Source organism: Vipera ursinii (genome assembly GCF_947247035.1).
Source record: "Vipera ursinii genome assembly, chromosome: 5".
NCBI lineage: Eukaryota > Metazoa > Chordata > Lepidosauria > Squamata > Viperidae > Vipera > Vipera ursinii.
Window position 1 is genome coordinate 63,301,219 of NC_139518.1, and position 18,423 is coordinate 63,319,641.

The 18,423-nt window shown below is 36.5% G+C and overlaps 1 protein-coding gene across 3 annotated transcripts in view; it reads left to right on the plus strand.

Annotated features, from left to right (window-relative positions):
* Window positions 1–18,423, plus strand: part of DOCK1 (dedicator of cytokinesis 1) — a 455,801-nt gene that overhangs the window by 419,121 nt on the left and 18,257 nt on the right. For all 3 annotated transcript variants that reach the window (XM_083364099.1, XM_083364098.1, XM_083364097.1), the window contains 5 exons: window positions 2,442–2,579; window positions 3,920–4,065; window positions 5,160–5,358; window positions 12,193–12,343; window positions 17,196–17,341. In XM_083364099.1, coding sequence (XP_083220225.1) covers window positions 2,442–2,579; window positions 3,920–4,065; window positions 5,160–5,358; window positions 12,193–12,343; window positions 17,196–17,341 — 780 coding nt within the window. The remainder of the gene's footprint in view (window positions 1–2,441; window positions 2,580–3,919; window positions 4,066–5,159; window positions 5,359–12,192; window positions 12,344–17,195; window positions 17,342–18,423) is intronic.

Sequence of the window (18,423 nt, forward strand, 5' to 3'; positions counted from 1 at the left end):
TGCCTGTTATTCTGGTTATTGTTTGGCTTCCTACTTTAGCATTCCAATCCCACATGATGATAAGGACATCATTTTTTGGTGTTAGTTCTATAAGGTGCTGTAGGGCTTCATAGAACCGGTCAATTTCATCCTCTTCAGCACTGGTGGTTGGGGCATAGACTTGGACTACTGTGATATTGAATGGTTTGCCTTGGATTCGAACTGAGATCATTCTGTCATTTTGAGGATTGTATCCCAGTATTGCTTTTCCTACTCATTTATTGACTATGAAGGCTACTCATTTCCTCTGAGGGATTCTTGCCCGCAGTAGTATACCTGATGGTCATCTGAATTAAATTCACCCATTCCTGTCCATTTTAATTCGCTGATACCTAAAATATCGATGTTCAGTCTTGTCATCTCTTGTTTGACCACGTCCAGCTTTCCTTGATTCATGAATCTTACATTCCAGGTTCCTATGGAGAAAAAATCTTTACAGCATCGGACTTTCCTTTCACCACCAGACACATCCACAGCTGAGTGTCCTTTCAGCTTTGGCCCAGTTGCTTCATTCTTTCTGGTGCTACTAGTACTAGCCCTCTGCTCTTCTTCCAGCATCATATCATTTTGCCTTTTGGTACTGTCCATAGGGTTTTCATGGCAAAGATACTGGAGTGGGTTGCCATTTCCTTCTCCAGTGGATCACGTTTTGTCAGAGCTCTCTTCTATGACCTTTCCGTCTTGGGTGGCCCTGCATGGCATAACTCATTGCTTCATTGAATTACGCAAGCCCCTTCGCCACGACAAGGCAGTAATCCATGAAGGGAGACTAAGGATTAGAAAGTTGCAAAGGGATTCAATAGGTCCAAATGGTAGTAAGAGAACATAGATTAATTAAGAAGTAAGATTAATTAATTAGTAAGAGAACATACATTAATTAAGTATCTGATATTTTCTCCTGGACTTTACCGAACAAGAGTGGTGTTATTGAGTCTAGTAAGTTGGTTCGTTGGCTCTGAGCACCTTGGGATCATAATTAGAATATATGGTGATTTGGGAAGTGGCATAATCAAGAAGGTATGGAGTAGTTTATGAGTGATCCATTGATCACTTTTAACAGTATTTTCTTTTTAATATGCAGGATTACTTCTATCATATTTTATACAATAGATAAAACCATCAGCAAACATATTTTTGAAGACTTTTTTCTGCTTGTTTTTCTCCTTGTTATTCATTTACTGAAAAATAAAACATTTTATAAATTAAACCAAGGGAGAAGTCTTCTTTTTAGCCTTTAGCTACCTAATAAAATGGGAGCAAATAGAAGAGTAATTATAATTGTGGTACTTTATATTTAAGTTCCATAGCATAGCGAAATAGGTTATAATTATTGTTTGATTATAAAGAAGTAGTTCTAATTGAAGCAGCAGAAAAGTGACTTTAAAAAAAATTATGATACCATATAATGTAAATGTAAATATTATACTTCTTAAGTCTTTTTCGTTAGAAGTCAAGCGAATCAGCAATTGCATTCTACTTCAAATCAGATTCCAGATTACATTCTGGCAAGATTTCTTGAATACATTAAGTGCAGTTTGCTTGTTTTCTTCTTCTTCCTTAATAATAAAATCTGCTAATTTAGGTGAATATATAGGGATGGTAGGGAAAATTGTTTTAATCAGTATTAGGATTTAATTATGAATGATTAAGAAAGAGCCTCTTATCCTGATTACTATGAAGAATACTAACACTGAAAACATGTATCTCATTTTATTACCACCCCATTAAGTTTGAAAGAGGGAGGCAGAGAGAGGGAGGGAGGAAACAACAATCAGGAAGGTTTGTAGCTGAGGGAATAAAGTGTTTTTCTGAAAATACTTTAAAGGTCAGCCCTGTCTCCATATTGTGAGATAATTATCTTAACATGGATATTTTATGACAGCAGCCTCACACATAGTTACTTTCAGTCATAAAATAGAATTAATTTCTCTGTTTTTAAACTCTTTAAAACCATTGTCTAGATATGCATGTTTAGCACTGAGCAAATTGATTTATAAACACTTAAGCACACAAAGATGTATACAAATTCACATAAAATATTTTAGTGGTCATAATTAGTCCTCTATTTTGGTTCAGACTGTCATAATGTAACATGACTCATCTTTCAATATCATTCTAAGTATATGCCTTGTTTTCCTAAAAACATATAAATATGTATTTATGAAATTATATACATAAAAATATGGATAATAGAAAAACTGCACAGGACATAAATACCATGTAAATATGAGTTTTGTGGAATAACAGTAACAGTACCTTTTGTATAATCTTTGTTTCCATATAACAAACAGTGACATTTTGCATAGATTAGCACCATTCTTATACAGCTGAGATGAGGTCATTGTGTTTGTATTACATTTGAAAGATCAGAAAATGAAATAAAATATAATTTCCCATTTCAGATCCCTTTCCTGACAGAAGGTATCCGAATTCATGGGAATAAAGTTACAGAAGCACTAAGGCCATTTCATGAGAGGATGGAAGCCTGTTTTAAACAACTGAAAGAAAAAGTTGAAAAACAATATGGAATCAGAAGTCTTGTGAGTAGCTCTTTAAATATGTTATTTTTAAACACTTTTCGGCTTTAAAGTGAAGTGATGGAAAGGCCTCTCATGGTGAAACAGAGGCTGGGGAGCGACACGCACGAGTGGTGATGAGTGGCCGCAGAAGAAGAGGGCCGACAAGGTGAGACAGATGTTGGGGCATGGGAGGTCTGGCTTTAGTGGTTCTAAGGTAAGCAGGTAAGACATCCCCTGAAAATAAGACCTAGTGCTTCTTTTGGAGGCAAATAAATATATAAGGCCATGTGTTATTTTCAGGGAAACCAGGTAAAATAAGAGCTGAGCAGGAGCAGTGAGGTTGCCACCAGAGAGGCAACTTTCAGACTCAGCTCACCTCTTCTCCTTCCTGTTTTCTATAATGTAGGTACCAAGTGAGGTAAGGTTTGTAATTATATCTGATGATAAGGGATGTGTTTGCAAGGAACGGAAAGAAGCCTGAGAATAAACACTGAAGTAAAAATCATCATGGAGAAATACAATGAGACTCAACAACTTAGTTATCGCTGGGGAATTAGGGCAGGCTGCTGGTTGTCCTCTTTTCCTTTGAGATTACAATCCAACCAAGGAAGTCAAAGTAACAGTAAAAGTGGCTAAACATGCTGCTCTTCATATAAAGTCAGCTATTGATCAAATATTTATTATCCTATACATATATTCCTGGATGGAGCTGGTGATTTGCTAACAGTCTGGCTAGGGAGAGGGGTCGGTTTGCAGAGGAGGGAATGTACCTCTTTAATCTGTGTTACCAGCCTACTTTATGGTAAAACCAAATAGGATGGGAAAGTGAGGAGGTGGAATAGTCAATAGAAATTCTATCTTGCTGTTAAGTAGGCCAAGTCAGGAAACAGATACCACACAGACTACTGGAACCTTTTTGTGGGGGGACGGGGTTTAAAGTATATTTAAAGAATATTGAACATCTGATTGAGTTTCCCTTGACCTCCACTTATATTAGAGATAGTTATGGCATTGAACCTCTTTGTCATTCCCTCTTTCTTTTCAGGGATAAATTATTGTATACTTAACCATTATTGCATTTCTTCTTCATGGTTAGCTCTGTACTCTACAGGCACACACCAGATGTCTGTCAAATTTCAGTATAATTATAATTATACTGAATTATAATTATAATATTATAATGACTGTTATTCGAAATTCCCTTTTTGAAGAAAGGCTATCATGGACGGCCTAGAGCCTTATAAGTGAGGTCTTAGGAACCCCAGTTAGTAATGGTGCTCTTAATAATGGACTGATGAAGTCATCATGCTTTTCATTTTCATTTTTTATTATGTCTTTTTTATTTCTATTCTGTTTTGTAGCCCTCATCAGTAGATGACAGACAAGGCAGTCGGCCAAGGTCTATGGTTCGATCATTCACAATGCCATCCTCCTCAAGGCCACTATCTGTTGCTTCAATTTCTTCAATCTCTTCTGACAGTGCTCCTTCTAGACCTGGCTCAGATGGGTAAATGCAACATAATATGTGTTGTAGCCCTGCTCTATACCCTTTTCTTTGCCTTTTTGAAAATCAAATCTAAGCAATAAGAGGCTATCATTGTGTATTTTGCTAGATCATTCTGGAACTATTTGCTTTTATTTCATAAAATTTAAGGCAAATTGAAAATCAGGCAGTGAAAAAGTATTTAGCTTGAAGATTCTTATCAGACTCTTTATCCAAAATATTAAATATTAATATTTAAAATTAAAATATTTAAAATTCACCAAGTTCTCTACTGGTTTTGTTTTATTACTATTTCTGTTTGATGTTGCACACACCACGATCCCTATCCCATTGCATGGAGGAAGTGGGAGTAATTGCCTGCATATTTGTGGAATGCCAAGATTTTGATCCAGAAACTTTATCACTAACATGCCGTTGTTTATATAACAAAAATAGGCATCTAGACGTAGTGTTTTACTTTAGCTTTATAAATAGCTTTTGATATGTTCTTTTATCTTGACGTGTAAAAGCAGAGAGTAAAAAAGATGGAACCAGTCAGGATACTTGTGCATTTGCAAAAGTATGTTTAAATTGGTTATTCTTTGATGGAAGCAAACATGCCTATTTGCATTTTAGTGCAAATATTATAGCAGAGAAATATTTTTGGCAGAAAAGTTCTGTTGTGATTTAATCTGGAGCACAATGTTCCCACAATTACTACAGTATAGTTGCTTTCCTTAAAAAACAGTCAATATTTGTATGTCCAGTGATACTAGCAACTAGCAACTGCAGTTCCATATAGATGCTATTACCATGTGATTATATTCCTTAAGAAAAAATAGCCACAGTGAACACGTATAATGATGATTGATGTCATAGCTGCATTTTTACTAAGAAGACCTTCCACTGTTGTTTGATTCACAAAATGCAATACTGTATTGTAAACTGTTCTGAAAAATAATCCTAGAGAATTAAAATCTAAAAATGTATGTTTGTATATAGTATGTATCTGTAAATAAACATGTTTTTTGCACATTTCCTTGTTTGATTGAAGTAGAATGAATATGCTGGGCTTTCATTGTACTTACTGTGCACTAAGAAAAATTAATATTGTTTAGGTTTGTGCTTGAGCCCCTTCTGCCAAAAAAGATGCATTCTCGATCACAAGATAAGTTGGATAAAGATGACTCAGATAAAGATAAGAAAGAAAAGAAGAAAGAAAAGAGAAACAGCAAGCACCAAGAAATATTTGAGAAAGAATTGAAATCAACTGATATTTCTCTGCAGCAGTCTGAAGCAGTGATACTTTCAGAAACTGTAATTATAATTTACTCATACTTTATTTTTAAAAAAACTTCTGCAAAGCAGAATCTAATAAACTGTCAAAATGCTGGGGGGGGGGTTGTTATACTCTTAGGATCTGGCATCTCTAAGGAGTTTATATCATGTAGGATTGATTTAAATATCTCAAAACTCATGAATCCTTGTGAATATAATATAGAGTGGAAGCAGAATGTGAATAATTAGTATACTCACCTGAAGAAGCCTCTTCTCTAGATTATTTAGCCAAGTGATCAGATAGCGCACTCCACATGCTGACATTTGGAAAAATTATGCAACTTTATCCCCATATGTATTTTTAATCCTATACTGGTGCCATATTAAAGAGAGTTGAGGGACTGGAGATTAATCAGTATCCAATACGTTTTTCCAGACTTACCCATAAACTTTATAATTATCATAAATTATATTCAGTCTTTAAAGGAGGTATGCTAAGCACAGTCAAAAGAATCTGCAATTATATCTATCCATATAGGCCAGGGGTGTCAAACTCAATTTCATTGAGGGCCGCATCAGCATTGCGGTTGCCCTCAGGGGGCCAGGTGGGTGTGGCCAGGGTGGGCGTGGCCTACTAGGTGGGCATGGCTAGAGTGCGTATGGCCTACTGGGTGGGCGTGGCCAGCTCTACATCGTTGGCATCAAGGGTGCCTATGGGGGCCTGGGCAGGAGTGGGACAGATCTGAGGGTCTCTGGCAGAAGGAGGGTCTCTGGGCCAGGGCCAAGGCAGTGGGGGCCGTTCCCTCACTGTTTCCAGGATGGCTTCGCGGGCCACATGAAACCACTTCACGGGCCAGATCCGGCCCCCGGGCCTTGTGTTTGACATGTCTGATATAGGCAGTGGTGGGATTCAAATATGTGAACAACCGGTTCTCTGTGTGGATGCCGCTTCTGGAAGTCCATTCTGGGCCTGGGCAACAAAAAATTAGCTACCGGTTCTGCTGAATTGGTGCGAACTTGCTGAATCCCACCACTGTATATAGGGGTATAATAAAAAGTAATTACTGTTACATCTAACTATTATAAACAATCATGTTATTAATTGTACAGTTTGTCTACTATTCAGAGAAAGCAGCACAGAATCTTTAAAAAACACCGATCTGGATAGCTGCTATGCTTCTTTGTAGCACAGTAGATATATTTTACATTAATCTGGGCTTACAATTTATCATGAGATTTGGGAATTAATGAGTAATGAATATTAAAGGACAGTATAACAGTATAACAGAGTTGGAAGAGACCTTGGAGTCTTTACTGTATCTTTCTAATTTATGCTCTCAGGTCAGTTGTTGAGACCTTGTCAAATCTGGAGTGTATAGAGGGGCCCGTTGCTATGTTTCCCCAACTATTTTATTAGGGTTATCTGTGCTCTGCATAGAGATTTTTTGTACTGAATGAGTAGGAAAAAATCATAAATATCAAGAAGCCCCCCTATACCATTGTGTTTAGGGTTATTTTTTACAAAATGCCTTATTGATTCCAAATAGTTTCCTTTAAATTTAAATATTGTATTGTTTATTTTTTTAGTTGGATATAGACAGACAGACAGATAGACAGACAGACAGACAGACAGACAGGCACAGATAAAATAAAAGATATGCTATCTCACCCATACAATACATAGGTAAAGGTAAAGGTTCCCCCGCACATGCGTGCTAGTCGTTTCCAACTCTAGGGGCCAGTGCTCATCTCCGTTTCAAAGCCGAAGAGCCAGCGCTTGTCCGAGGACGTCTCTGTGGTCATGTGGCTGGCATGACTAGATGCCAAAGGCGCACGGAACGCTGTTACCTTCCCACTGTAGTGTTCCCTATTTTTCTACTTGCATTTTTACGTGCTTTCGAACTGCTAGGTTGGCAGAAGCTGGGACAAGTAACAGGTGCTCACTCTGTTACGCGGCACTCGGGATTTGACCCGCCAAACTGCCGACCTTCTGATCGACAAGCTCAGCGTCCTAACCCACTGAGCCACCGCGTCCCTTATACAATACATACACGTAGGCAAATGGTAGGTGGGTGTAATACACCATATACTCTCCATGTTTTAAATACAAAGTTGCCTCTAGATTAATATAATTATAAACATATATTCTTTAGGGAGATTGTCCTGTACTAGGAAAATCTCGTGTTTTTTCATGGCAATTCTAGTTTTTTGGAAAACTACAATGGATGCATTACAAGCATCCATTCTAAGGCATCCTTCGTATACGACATAAAGACCAGTAGTGTGCTGCAGAAATAGGGAGTCTAAACTTTAGTTAAAAAAATAAGTAAAATGTTGTATTATATTATTGTTAATAGCATAAACATATCAACCAAAATAATGCCATTAATAAAGTGTAGGATACCTCGAGAATGTAGAAGTACAGACTCTTTCCTTCTTAAAGCTTTTTCAGTCTTTGCTTAAAATGCTTAAAATAGCAAAGCTATTAGGGTATAATTTTTCCTCTCTGTGGGGAGACAGCTATTCCATGTAAGGAAAAGCATCATTACTCTGGTGCTTTGAGACCATTCTACTGATGAATGTCATTTGGCTAGGGAAAGGATTCATCCTTCCTCTTTCTTAAATCTGGTTTGAAGAGACAAGAAATCTTCCAAAGCCAGTTTGTAGTTTATGCACACAGCGCTAGAGGGAAAGATGAAAGTGAAAGAAGTCTTGCTGATAGCTGTGTTATCAGAAACCTGTTCACCTAGTATCGATTAGAGTCCGTAGTTTTTATTAGAGTGTTAGTGGAGTCCCTTAAATAGAGCTCAACTTCAAATGACTGCATGGACATGGATATGGGTTTTTCTTGACAGTAGTTCTTAAATTCAGATTTTCATTATATAACAGCAATTTGTTAGGTCTTAGTTAGTCTGGAACGGTATTCTCTGTTCATGCTAATTAGTATGAAAGGCTTTATTTATGTAAAAGATTTATATGGCCATCCATCATAAGCAATTGTGGGCAGAATGCAACAACCGTAAAACCAATAAATAAAACAAATGTTTGTTACTTTATCTCTATATGCTTAAATAGAAAACAGCTGTATTACATTTACAGCTGGTGTGGATTTACATATCTGGAGGTACTATGATAGTTCTGAACTAGTCAGTTCTGAACTAGAGAGATAAGAAATGAATTTCCCATTTAGCCATTTAGTTCAATAGCTCATTACTGACACCTCATACTTTTTCAATCACAAATTGCTGTGGAGATAAAATAGTGTATAATCCAACTGTGTGGAGGTCTGTGTATGTTATTCTAAGCTTTTTGATCACATCTTTGCTAACAAATTTGGTTTTTATTCTTTGTTCTTCATGGTATCCTTTTTGCTTAATAGCTTCTTGTCTATAATTTCATTTGCCCCTCTTCATTACCTTATTTTAAAATCAATGCAAATGAATTATTGTGAGTGTAATTTTATGAAATATTGTAATTATTGTAAATATTGTAATAAATGTAATTTTATGAAATATTGTAGACATCGATAGTTACATTTATATAACCTCATAAACATGACAAATTGTAGGCATCATTCAGTTTACCCTCACCTTCCTTTTCAAGCTACAGATATGCGGAAATTATTCATTTCCCTTATGTAGTTGTTGCATTCACACTTATATCATAGTGATGATGTATTTTTCAGTAGAGAGTTATTTCCCACAATGTTGCAGAAACTGTACTGTAACTGGTTCACCTATTGCCTGGACTTATTAAATTTAGAAATATTGTTACATAGTGACTCTATAGAGAAAACTCTACTTATTTCTGGTTTAGCACAATTCCAGAATATATATATATATATATATAAAGGGACGCGGTGGCTCAGTGGGTTAGGACGCTGAGCTTGTCGATCGGAAGGTCGGCAGTTTGGCGGGTCGAATCCCGAGTGCTGCGTAGCAGAGTGAGCGCCTGTTACTCGTCCCAGCTTCTGCCAACCTAGCAGTTCGAAAGCACGTAAAAATGCAAGTAGAAAAATAGGGACCACTCCGATGGGAAGGTAACAGCGTTCCGTGCGCCTTTGGCGTCTAGTCATGCCGGCCACATGACCACGGAGACATCCTCAGACAAGCGCTGGCTCTTCGGCTTTGAAACGGAGATGAGCACCGGCCCCTAGAGTCGGAAACGACTAGCACGCATGTGCGGGGGAACCTTTACCTTTACTATATATATATATATATGTGTGTGTGTGTGTGTGTGTGTGTGTGTGTGTATAAAATTCCTTTGCTGTGAGATTCTTGCAGTCATTGAGAGTTGGGCAGCATACAAGTTTAATAAATTACTATTATTATCCAATTAAATAGTGCTGACTTATTCACAATAGTTAAAAATGGTTACATTCAATAAAATTAATAAAGCAGTTAAAAGAAAATCACAGTCAAAGCATAGTTAAAATAACAGCTAAAAATAATTATTAAAATTATGTATACTATATATTTCTTAGTTGAAAGGGCCTGAATTTTTTAACAAAAGAACCGCCAAAGGCCATTAAGGAGGCTGCTGGTCCAGTCTCTCCAAATAAGCAAGAATCTCCCTTTCCCATTTTCCTACTGACTATGGTAGCCTCAGGTTGATACATGGGATAGCTGTACAGTCAAAACCTAGGGCACATGCAGAATGATAGGGATATAAGCATTATGTAAAGTATCTTGAACCTAAATTTTTAAGACTTTAAATGTAACTCCCAAGGCTTTGAACTGCACTCAGAAACCAATGGGTAATCTAGTCATGTTTTACAGGGCTAACACAATAGCATCTTGCTATTTTTTGCTGTTGCAATGTAGTTACAACAGATTCAGCTCTCTTGCAAGCTCTTAAGGCTAATACTCACAATTTAAGAATGAACATAATAATCCTTTAGAAGTCCTAGTACAGGTACTGTTCACAGAAGCTAAAACTATTTGACAAAGTTAATATCTCTTGACAAATACAGGTTGAGTTCCCATATTGCACAATATGTAGCTTGCTTGTTCAGAGTTTTAACATATTATATGAATCCAATAATTGTGTACATGTAGTAAATTGTAATATTTTACTAAATAAACTATGGTTTAATATGAGCTATGAATGAAACTAATGATTGGATATTTTAAAAAGGAGATACCAACAAATTGGCCATGAATGTGCATTTCAAAAAATCCAAACATAAACACCAACCCATAAAATACATATTATAATTTAACTGGGAAATTGAAATTAATTCTGGTATTCCAGATCTTGAAAAACTTCATAAAAACCTGTCTCTTTTGATTAGTTTTGTTGCAAACGATGTTCCCTAGCTTGATCTTCATCAAATAAAAGCAGTGTCAAACTCACGTATTTCAAAGTCAAGAAACAGTTCCCTGTTTATAGTAGTCATTTTATACTATGCATTCTTCATGTATTTTGCATATTTAAGTCATCAACTGACTGCTTCAACTGTTCTGATGATGCCTGTGTTTGATCAGCCTCAGGGCTTTTTTTCTCATAGAACGCTCAGAACGGAGTTCCAGCACCTTTTTTGGATGGAACCTTGTAGGGTAGGCAAGGCAGGTTGTATGACATGTGTGAGTTCCGGCACCTTTTTCTTTTACAAAAAAAGCACTGATCAGCCTCAAGTGATTCCTACCTTGATATCTCCTGAGGTTGACATTCCCCTGAAACAGCTTCTTTGGATTCAGAGTCATCTGAATACTAGATCATGATAATTCTGTATTAACTGGATAGGGGCTGCAATTTATTTTACAATATACTGAGGATACTTTTGATTTTTAATCCAGATACTGCTAAAGTTTTTGGGAAGGGTACAAGTAAATAAATGTATTTAACTACCACTGTGGTGGATTACATCTTTTTTTGCTGGAAAAAAGATTGGAGTTTTAAGTATATAACTTATGGTATAAAAACACATCTATGTATCTAGTAGCTCTCTGTATTTTATTGAAAAATAATCGCAAAAAGCCTGCATAAGCATAGAGTTTAGGGACAGTGGATGTACAGTACAATGTTCTGAAATGGGGTTTGGAGGCAAGGGGGATAAATAACTTCCTAGAAGTGATAACACTGCTTTCTGAGTCCTCCCAGTTCGATGTATCTTGACTTTCAATAACAGAAAAAAAGATCTGTATCACTATTTCATTTTAAGAAACATGACAAATTATAAGTTAATGTCCATTGTATATGAGTCACTATCTAACTCTTATTAAAAGCTCTATAGTTTCCCTAATATTGATAATTCAGTACAATCTGTATTATGTCCCATCAGTAACAAAAAATACTAGTCAACATTATGTGGTTTAGTGGCCTGAATGAGAAAACCCAACATTAAGATGTTGATGATTGTAGCATAAAGATTAGAATCATTATAAAAATATTTTCATACTTATCTTTTAATCTGTTAGTTGTACAGAACATTTTATTAACCAAAAAACTAGGGAAAATCTATCATAGTATCTTTGGTAAAGGACACACCAAGGTCCTTTTATTAATGCTATTTTATTAATTTAACAGAGTAATTCTCCCTTCAGACAAAACCTTTTTTTCCCTATCATTATGACATTATGATGTATATATTGGAACACACTTATCACAAAGTCGACAGCTCATAAATTCATGTTTTCTCTCTTATATCTAACAGCTATGCTGTAAGATCAAATTGGTTTTTATTGTATTTCATGGCAAATGTAGTAGGTAATTTGGCCTACTAGATATTACTGAATTACAACTCTATCAGCCATCATGACCAGTAGTAAGTGATGCTAAGAACTATAGTTCAGCAGTATGTTGTAGTGTAAAATATAGTTAGTGTAAAATATACTTCAAATTGGTCTAACATTCTCTTTTTTCCCCAATCAGATCAGCCCATTGAGACCACAAAGACCAAAGAGCCAAGTTATTAATGTTATGGGAAGTGAAAAACGTTTATCTGTTTCCCCGTTGCCACCTCCTCAAAATATTCCTCCACCAATCACTCCAAGAACCAAGCTTTCTTTCAGCTTACAGCCCAGTAAGTCTAAAAAAATTATGTCTAGATGTATTGTTTTAATAAACACATGTATAGAATATGTTCATCAAGAGCACACTCATATTGACTTTGAATGGAAAAGAAATAATTGATTCATGCATACATAATAACATATTTAGGTATATATCTGATATGGGTTTTGTTATTAATGTGATTTGCATTTCAGCATTACATCCAATGTCTTTGAGTCAGTATAAATACTATTTTTATTTGCGTAAGGTACATAAAAGACACCTCTGGAGGAAGACAAATAAGAAATCCAACTGAACATAGAGCCTTTATCAGTGCTTAGCTTGTGACTATGAGGGCAATGAAACCTAATTATTTCTCTGCTTATTCCATCCATGGAATACTGTGACTAGGTTTTTGATAGGAAAGGAACACTGGAATCCTTGCAGGATCCTTATGAGAATTATTCTACATGCTGTCACGTTTAGTTGCTTAGAATCACTTGGAGTTGGACTCTGATGGTAAAAATCCTATTGTATAGAGAGTTTGAGTCAGTTAATCTTGAGCATGTGAACTGGAACATGATTGGCATGATGTTTCGCCACTTGCTTTTTAGATTCATGTTTCTCCTGGTTGGCTAGTTAAGGCCTGCTGGAAGCTGATATATAGCAGAATCCAAGCAGTAGCAAATCTCTCTTTACAAAAGGATATGCTCTGCTTTCCTTAAAGGCGGTGATGGTCCATTTCCTCCTCAAAGTGGATCCAAAAGTACTGAATAATTTCAGTCTGATCTCCATAGTGAAAGGCTATGGATGAAACATATCATCTAGATTTATTCCAGTCAGCTTCAGACCAGGTTACAGCACTGAACCTATGTAGGAGCTGTTTAGTGGACTTAAGGCAGGGGCTAATATAACTGTTCTGGTCTCTGGGAGTGGTCATCTGTTTGCATAGGATTAAGTATCATCAGTATTGTATCTCTGCCCAGGCCATGACGCCAAAGTTCTTTCTCAGTGCCTGGAGGTTGTGCAGTTCTGGATGGGAAAGAAGCTTCAGTTGAATCCTAACAAGACTGAGGGGTATGAGTTTTAGTACCCTAGATCTGGAGACCCTTTACTGTTAATTTTGGCTGTATAATATTTCCCCTTTTAGAGTTGGTTCCCAGTCATGGCTGGGAAGCAAATGGCAGCTGTAGCCAGGAGGGATATTGTATAAATCCCTCTTGTGTACCAGATTTATCCATTCCTAGTTTGGGTGTTATCACTCACAATCATTCATGTTTTAAATATTTCACAGTTGTTTTGTTACAATACACTCTACATAGGGCTACCCTTGAAAAGCATTTGGAACTTTACCTTCACCACCTTCAAAAATTCAGCAGGGCATGAAGTTGGGGTGCACCATATATACCCACATAAAAATAAAGGTAAAGGTTTCCCCTTTAGAGTCATGTCTGACTCTAGGGGGCGGTGTTCATCTCCGTTTCTTAGCCAAGGATGCCAGCATTTCAATGGTCATGCGGTCAGCATGATTGTATGCCAAGACACATGGAACACTGTTACCTTCCTACTGAAGTGATGCCTATTTATCTACTCACATTTTCATGCTTTCAAACAGCTAGATGGGCAAGATCTGGGGCAACTAATGGGAGGTCACCCTGCTGCGGAGCAATTGGGTCTCAAAGCTGGGCTATCAGCTTTCCAGCTGACAAGCTTAGTGTTTTTACAACTGCTGAGCCATCATGCCCTCCACACCCACATAACACTACAGCCAAGAGAGCTTTTGTAGGCAATTCAAAGTGCTAGTTGTGAACTTTAAAACTATACATGGCATGGTTACTCCCATCTCCAGTAGCTTTTTCTTGGTCAACTATATCTGTCAGGGTGGGTATGCTCCAGTTCCCTTTTGTGAAGCAATGTTGCTTGGCAAAACTTCGTCAAGGCACGTGTCCTATAAAACAGCTTCACCCTGAGTTTCAGATGGCCTTGAACATTTGGCTATTCTTCCAGGGTCACTGGTGGGGATGTTAGTGGAGCCCTGTATGTATGTTTGGTTTTTATGCTTTAGAGAACTTTTAAGGGTACCTTGTCTACATTTTTGATTGGTTGCTTTTTGGCTAGGTGCCCAAATAAATTTTGCTTAATGTAAATCAATAAATATACTTATTAGGGAGGAAGTAGGAATATGTGGGGAAGTGAGCCTGTTGCAAGTTCCTGATCTATCCAACTGTATCTTAGAAAGGGGAAGTAAATTGTAGCCTAAGAGCCTGATTTTAGGTAGCCTTATTTTATGCAAATGGGAGGAGCTTAAATAGAGAAATAGAAGGAAGGGGGAAAAGTCCTTTCCAAGTGAGCAGTTTTGATTTTTAAAGAAGAAAAAAGTGAGAATAGCAAAATTAAACAGAGTGAACTAAGGGAAAGAAAGAAAGAAAGAAAGAAAGAAAGAAAGAAAGAAAGAGAAAGAAGGAAGGAAGGAAGGATTGAAGGAAGGAAGGAAGGAAAGGAAGGAAGGAAGAAAGAAAGAAAGAAAGAAAGAAAGAAAGAAAGAAAGAAAGAAAGAAAGAAAGAAAGAAAGAAAAGGTTAAAGAAAAAAAAATACATGTCAGGAAGATTTGAAAGTTAGTTTTAAAATTGCCCCATTTGAGGAAAAATGATAGTGTATATTGCCTTGGGTCAGCTGGAGATTGTATGCCAAGAGTATATGGAACTCAATTCCAAGTTGGCTGAAAGTATAAAAGTCACTGTTGCCTTATTCAGTATTGCAGAGCAGACTACAATTTCCAGAATTCCCTGGCAACACAGACCAAGCAGAGATAAATTGTTTGCTTATTGGATATGGAATCCACTTCTAGGTACCTTTGGAACCAGTTAGGCATGCTTTCCTCATCTGAGGACTGAGATTTCATCTCTGGCAGGCTTTAATGGGCTGTCTACTTCTCACAATCAGTTCCTGTCTTTTAATACTACAGAAAGGCAGTTGTCTGCAAGAGTAAGCTTTAAAAGGTTTGAGATGGATGTATTTTATGTGCACGAAACTAAAGTCCAATGTGCTGCTTCTCAATGATGTAGGTTCCCAACACAAACTCAGGAAGTTTTATTTACTACTTTTCTGAGGTAGAAAATAAAAATGACATAGAAGTCAGGTGAAATACATTTTCCCCTTTAACTACATATATATGATCCCTTTTCCAAGGAGGTCATGGCAGGGTGTGTGATTCTTTCCTGTCCCCATTTCTTTCTCCTAAGTACCATGTGAGGTACAATAAAAGACAGACTGAAAAATATAATTTGAAGTTGGATTTTTAACATTTTTAGGAACCTGTTTACGAGAACCTGTATTGCACATTTCATGTTGTATGTAACAGAATGTTGCCTTATTTGGAATTAAAGGTTTTAACAAACTTCTGGAAATTTCAAAAGAGGTCCTAAATAGAATAGATCTGAAATGGTATTGCAATCCATTCATGTTCCTCTTGATATCTATAGCTGTGCAATTCAGGTAGTCCTCGACTCACAAGAGTTTGTTTAGTGCCCATTCAAAGTTACAACGGTAAAAAAAAGTGGCTTATGACTGTTTTTCACACTTATAATCATTGCAGCATCCCCGGGGTCATGTGGTCAAAATTTAGCCACTTGGCAGCTGACCCATATTTATGACGGTTGCAGTATCCCAGGGTCACATGTCACTTTTTGTGACTTTCTGACAAACAATGTCAATGGAGAAGCTGGATTCACTTAATAATTGTGTTACTAACTTAACTGCAGTGATTCACTTAACAACTGTGAAAAGAAAGGTTGTAAAATGGAACAAAACTCAATTAGCAACTGTCTCTTGCTTAGGGCTCAATTTTGGTTGTAAATTGAAGTCCACTTGTAGCTATTTACCTCATTTAACATTACAGTAATTTTCTAACATTTTAGTAAAATTATATAGTTATACATTTAATTCTTTAAATTGTTTGTGGGAAGAGTGTATTCAATTTTGGCCTTTTAAACTGTGTTTATCCTAGGGGGGAAAAATAAAATGCTGAATCATTTATAATCAGTAACTAAGGAATAATAGGCAAAAAAGTGTAAGAAATAGTTTAGTGGACTCTTTCCTCATAGTAGTGTTAGCATTTGTAGACCACTTCTCATACATCATCCAAGATTCAATAATTAATATTGCAAATGAAAATCTAGAAATTCCCATCTCAGATTATGCATTTTTGTTATTGAATGATCATTTGCAGTATAGATGCTCCTAATTTTTCCACCTGATGAAATACAAATAATAACCAGCTCTGTCAAAGAAGGAGCAACTTCAACACTGATTAAGAATGCTTTGTTGGCGAGGGAGCAAAGATTAGTAATAGCTACCTCTGCGGTATCAAACATCATTTAAGGAAAACTGATTAGTCTCCCAGCTGTGTGATCATTCCACAGGAGTCTTGACATTTCTGGTTATTATGGATGTGGTAAAGCAACCATAACAAATATTATAGCAAGTACACCACTTATTTCTGTTGAATTTAACCTTGAATTTATGTATGAAGGGACCTTTCAACTTCACATGTTTTCGGCCCCCACCAATTATAATGCTTACCCTCCCAGCATGTCTAAAGCATTCATACTTGTCACAATCAAGGACATATATTATAATTTCTAAAGTACTTGAGTTCTGAGCAAAAAAAGGTAGCAACTTGATTAGCAATTATATATTATGACAAAAAGATTCTTTCTTTATGATATTGGATGTTTCTTGTTGCTACTCTTTCATTTTTCAAATAAGAAATGTTGGGAGGACTTTATGAAACTAAAAAAAGTTTCTTTTGTATTTCATAATATTATAGATTAGCTGTGAATGTGAATAAGCTGCTGAGAGTTATATGCATCCTTATTTTCAGATTCTGAACTAAATGGCATGAATAATTTGGAAATGATGGACATTCCTCCACCATTACCTCTGAAAGGCAGCACGGCAGACTACGGAAATGTCATGGAGAGCCATGAATCTATTAGCCCTGCCACTTCCCCCCCTGTACCTCAAAGGGTAAGTAACATTGCTAGAAGTAAGTCTACATGACATTTATTGGCTTCATGCACTTTTATAGGGTAATACATGAAAACAAATTAAAGATCAATCTTAAGGCCAGCAATTTTATCATATATTTTGTTTTTAGAACATGCAATTTTGTCAAAATAGTTGAGTGAAAATATTGCTGTTTGTAATTAGAAGCTATTCATTATATTCTGAGATATATGCACAGTTAACATTTTTTTCATATTAGAGCAAAACATGCAAACAAGCTGAATCGTCAGCCTCAAAATATTTTGATGGTAAAATTATTATATCTGACAGATAATAAAACATGATAAATATGGGTAATATCAGTATACTAATACAGTGGAGAACAGGGTATATGGGTGTTCCCTACGTCCATTTGTCAACAAAATGGAGCTTGTAGAACTGCTATTATCCATCTTTCTTTCCTCTTGAAGCTTCCAGAGTGCCTGAAAATATTGTGAGATGATTTGTAGCAACGTAAGGAAATGCCATCTGGAAACAATTGCAAGGAAAATTATTTCACAATACAAAATCCAGAGTGCCTCCATTAATTTAGCTGCTGGAAAGAGACTTGGCACCCAAAACATCCACTTCTCTTCCTTCTAGCAGGAGCAAGGAGAGAGTAGGGCTCCTGTGCTTCTAGTTGCATGAATCTATAGAGACTGGAGAGTTGACAACAAAAGACCAACTTCTTCTACTTCTTCTTTCCCAGAAGAGAAGTTGATTTTTTTTTAGTGCTGGGGTAAAAAGTTATCAAGATCTACTTCCCCTCCAAATTCTGCTATAACTCAGCTCAGCAAGAGAAATGGGACAAATGGCTTTTGATCCCAGGGGAATGTTGGAGACTGTGTCAGGAGCCATTACCTAAACAAATAAGGGGTTTTATTGTGGATACTGTGATACCTATGCTAATAAAGTAGTGCAATCTAATATTATATTTATTTATTCAATTTGTGTAGCTGCCCATCTGAAACCAATGACTCTGGGGGGCAAACAATCATAAAAAAACCCAACTATAAATAGCAGCCAATCTATCTGAGTTAACCTAACCAGGAAAGTGAGGTCTT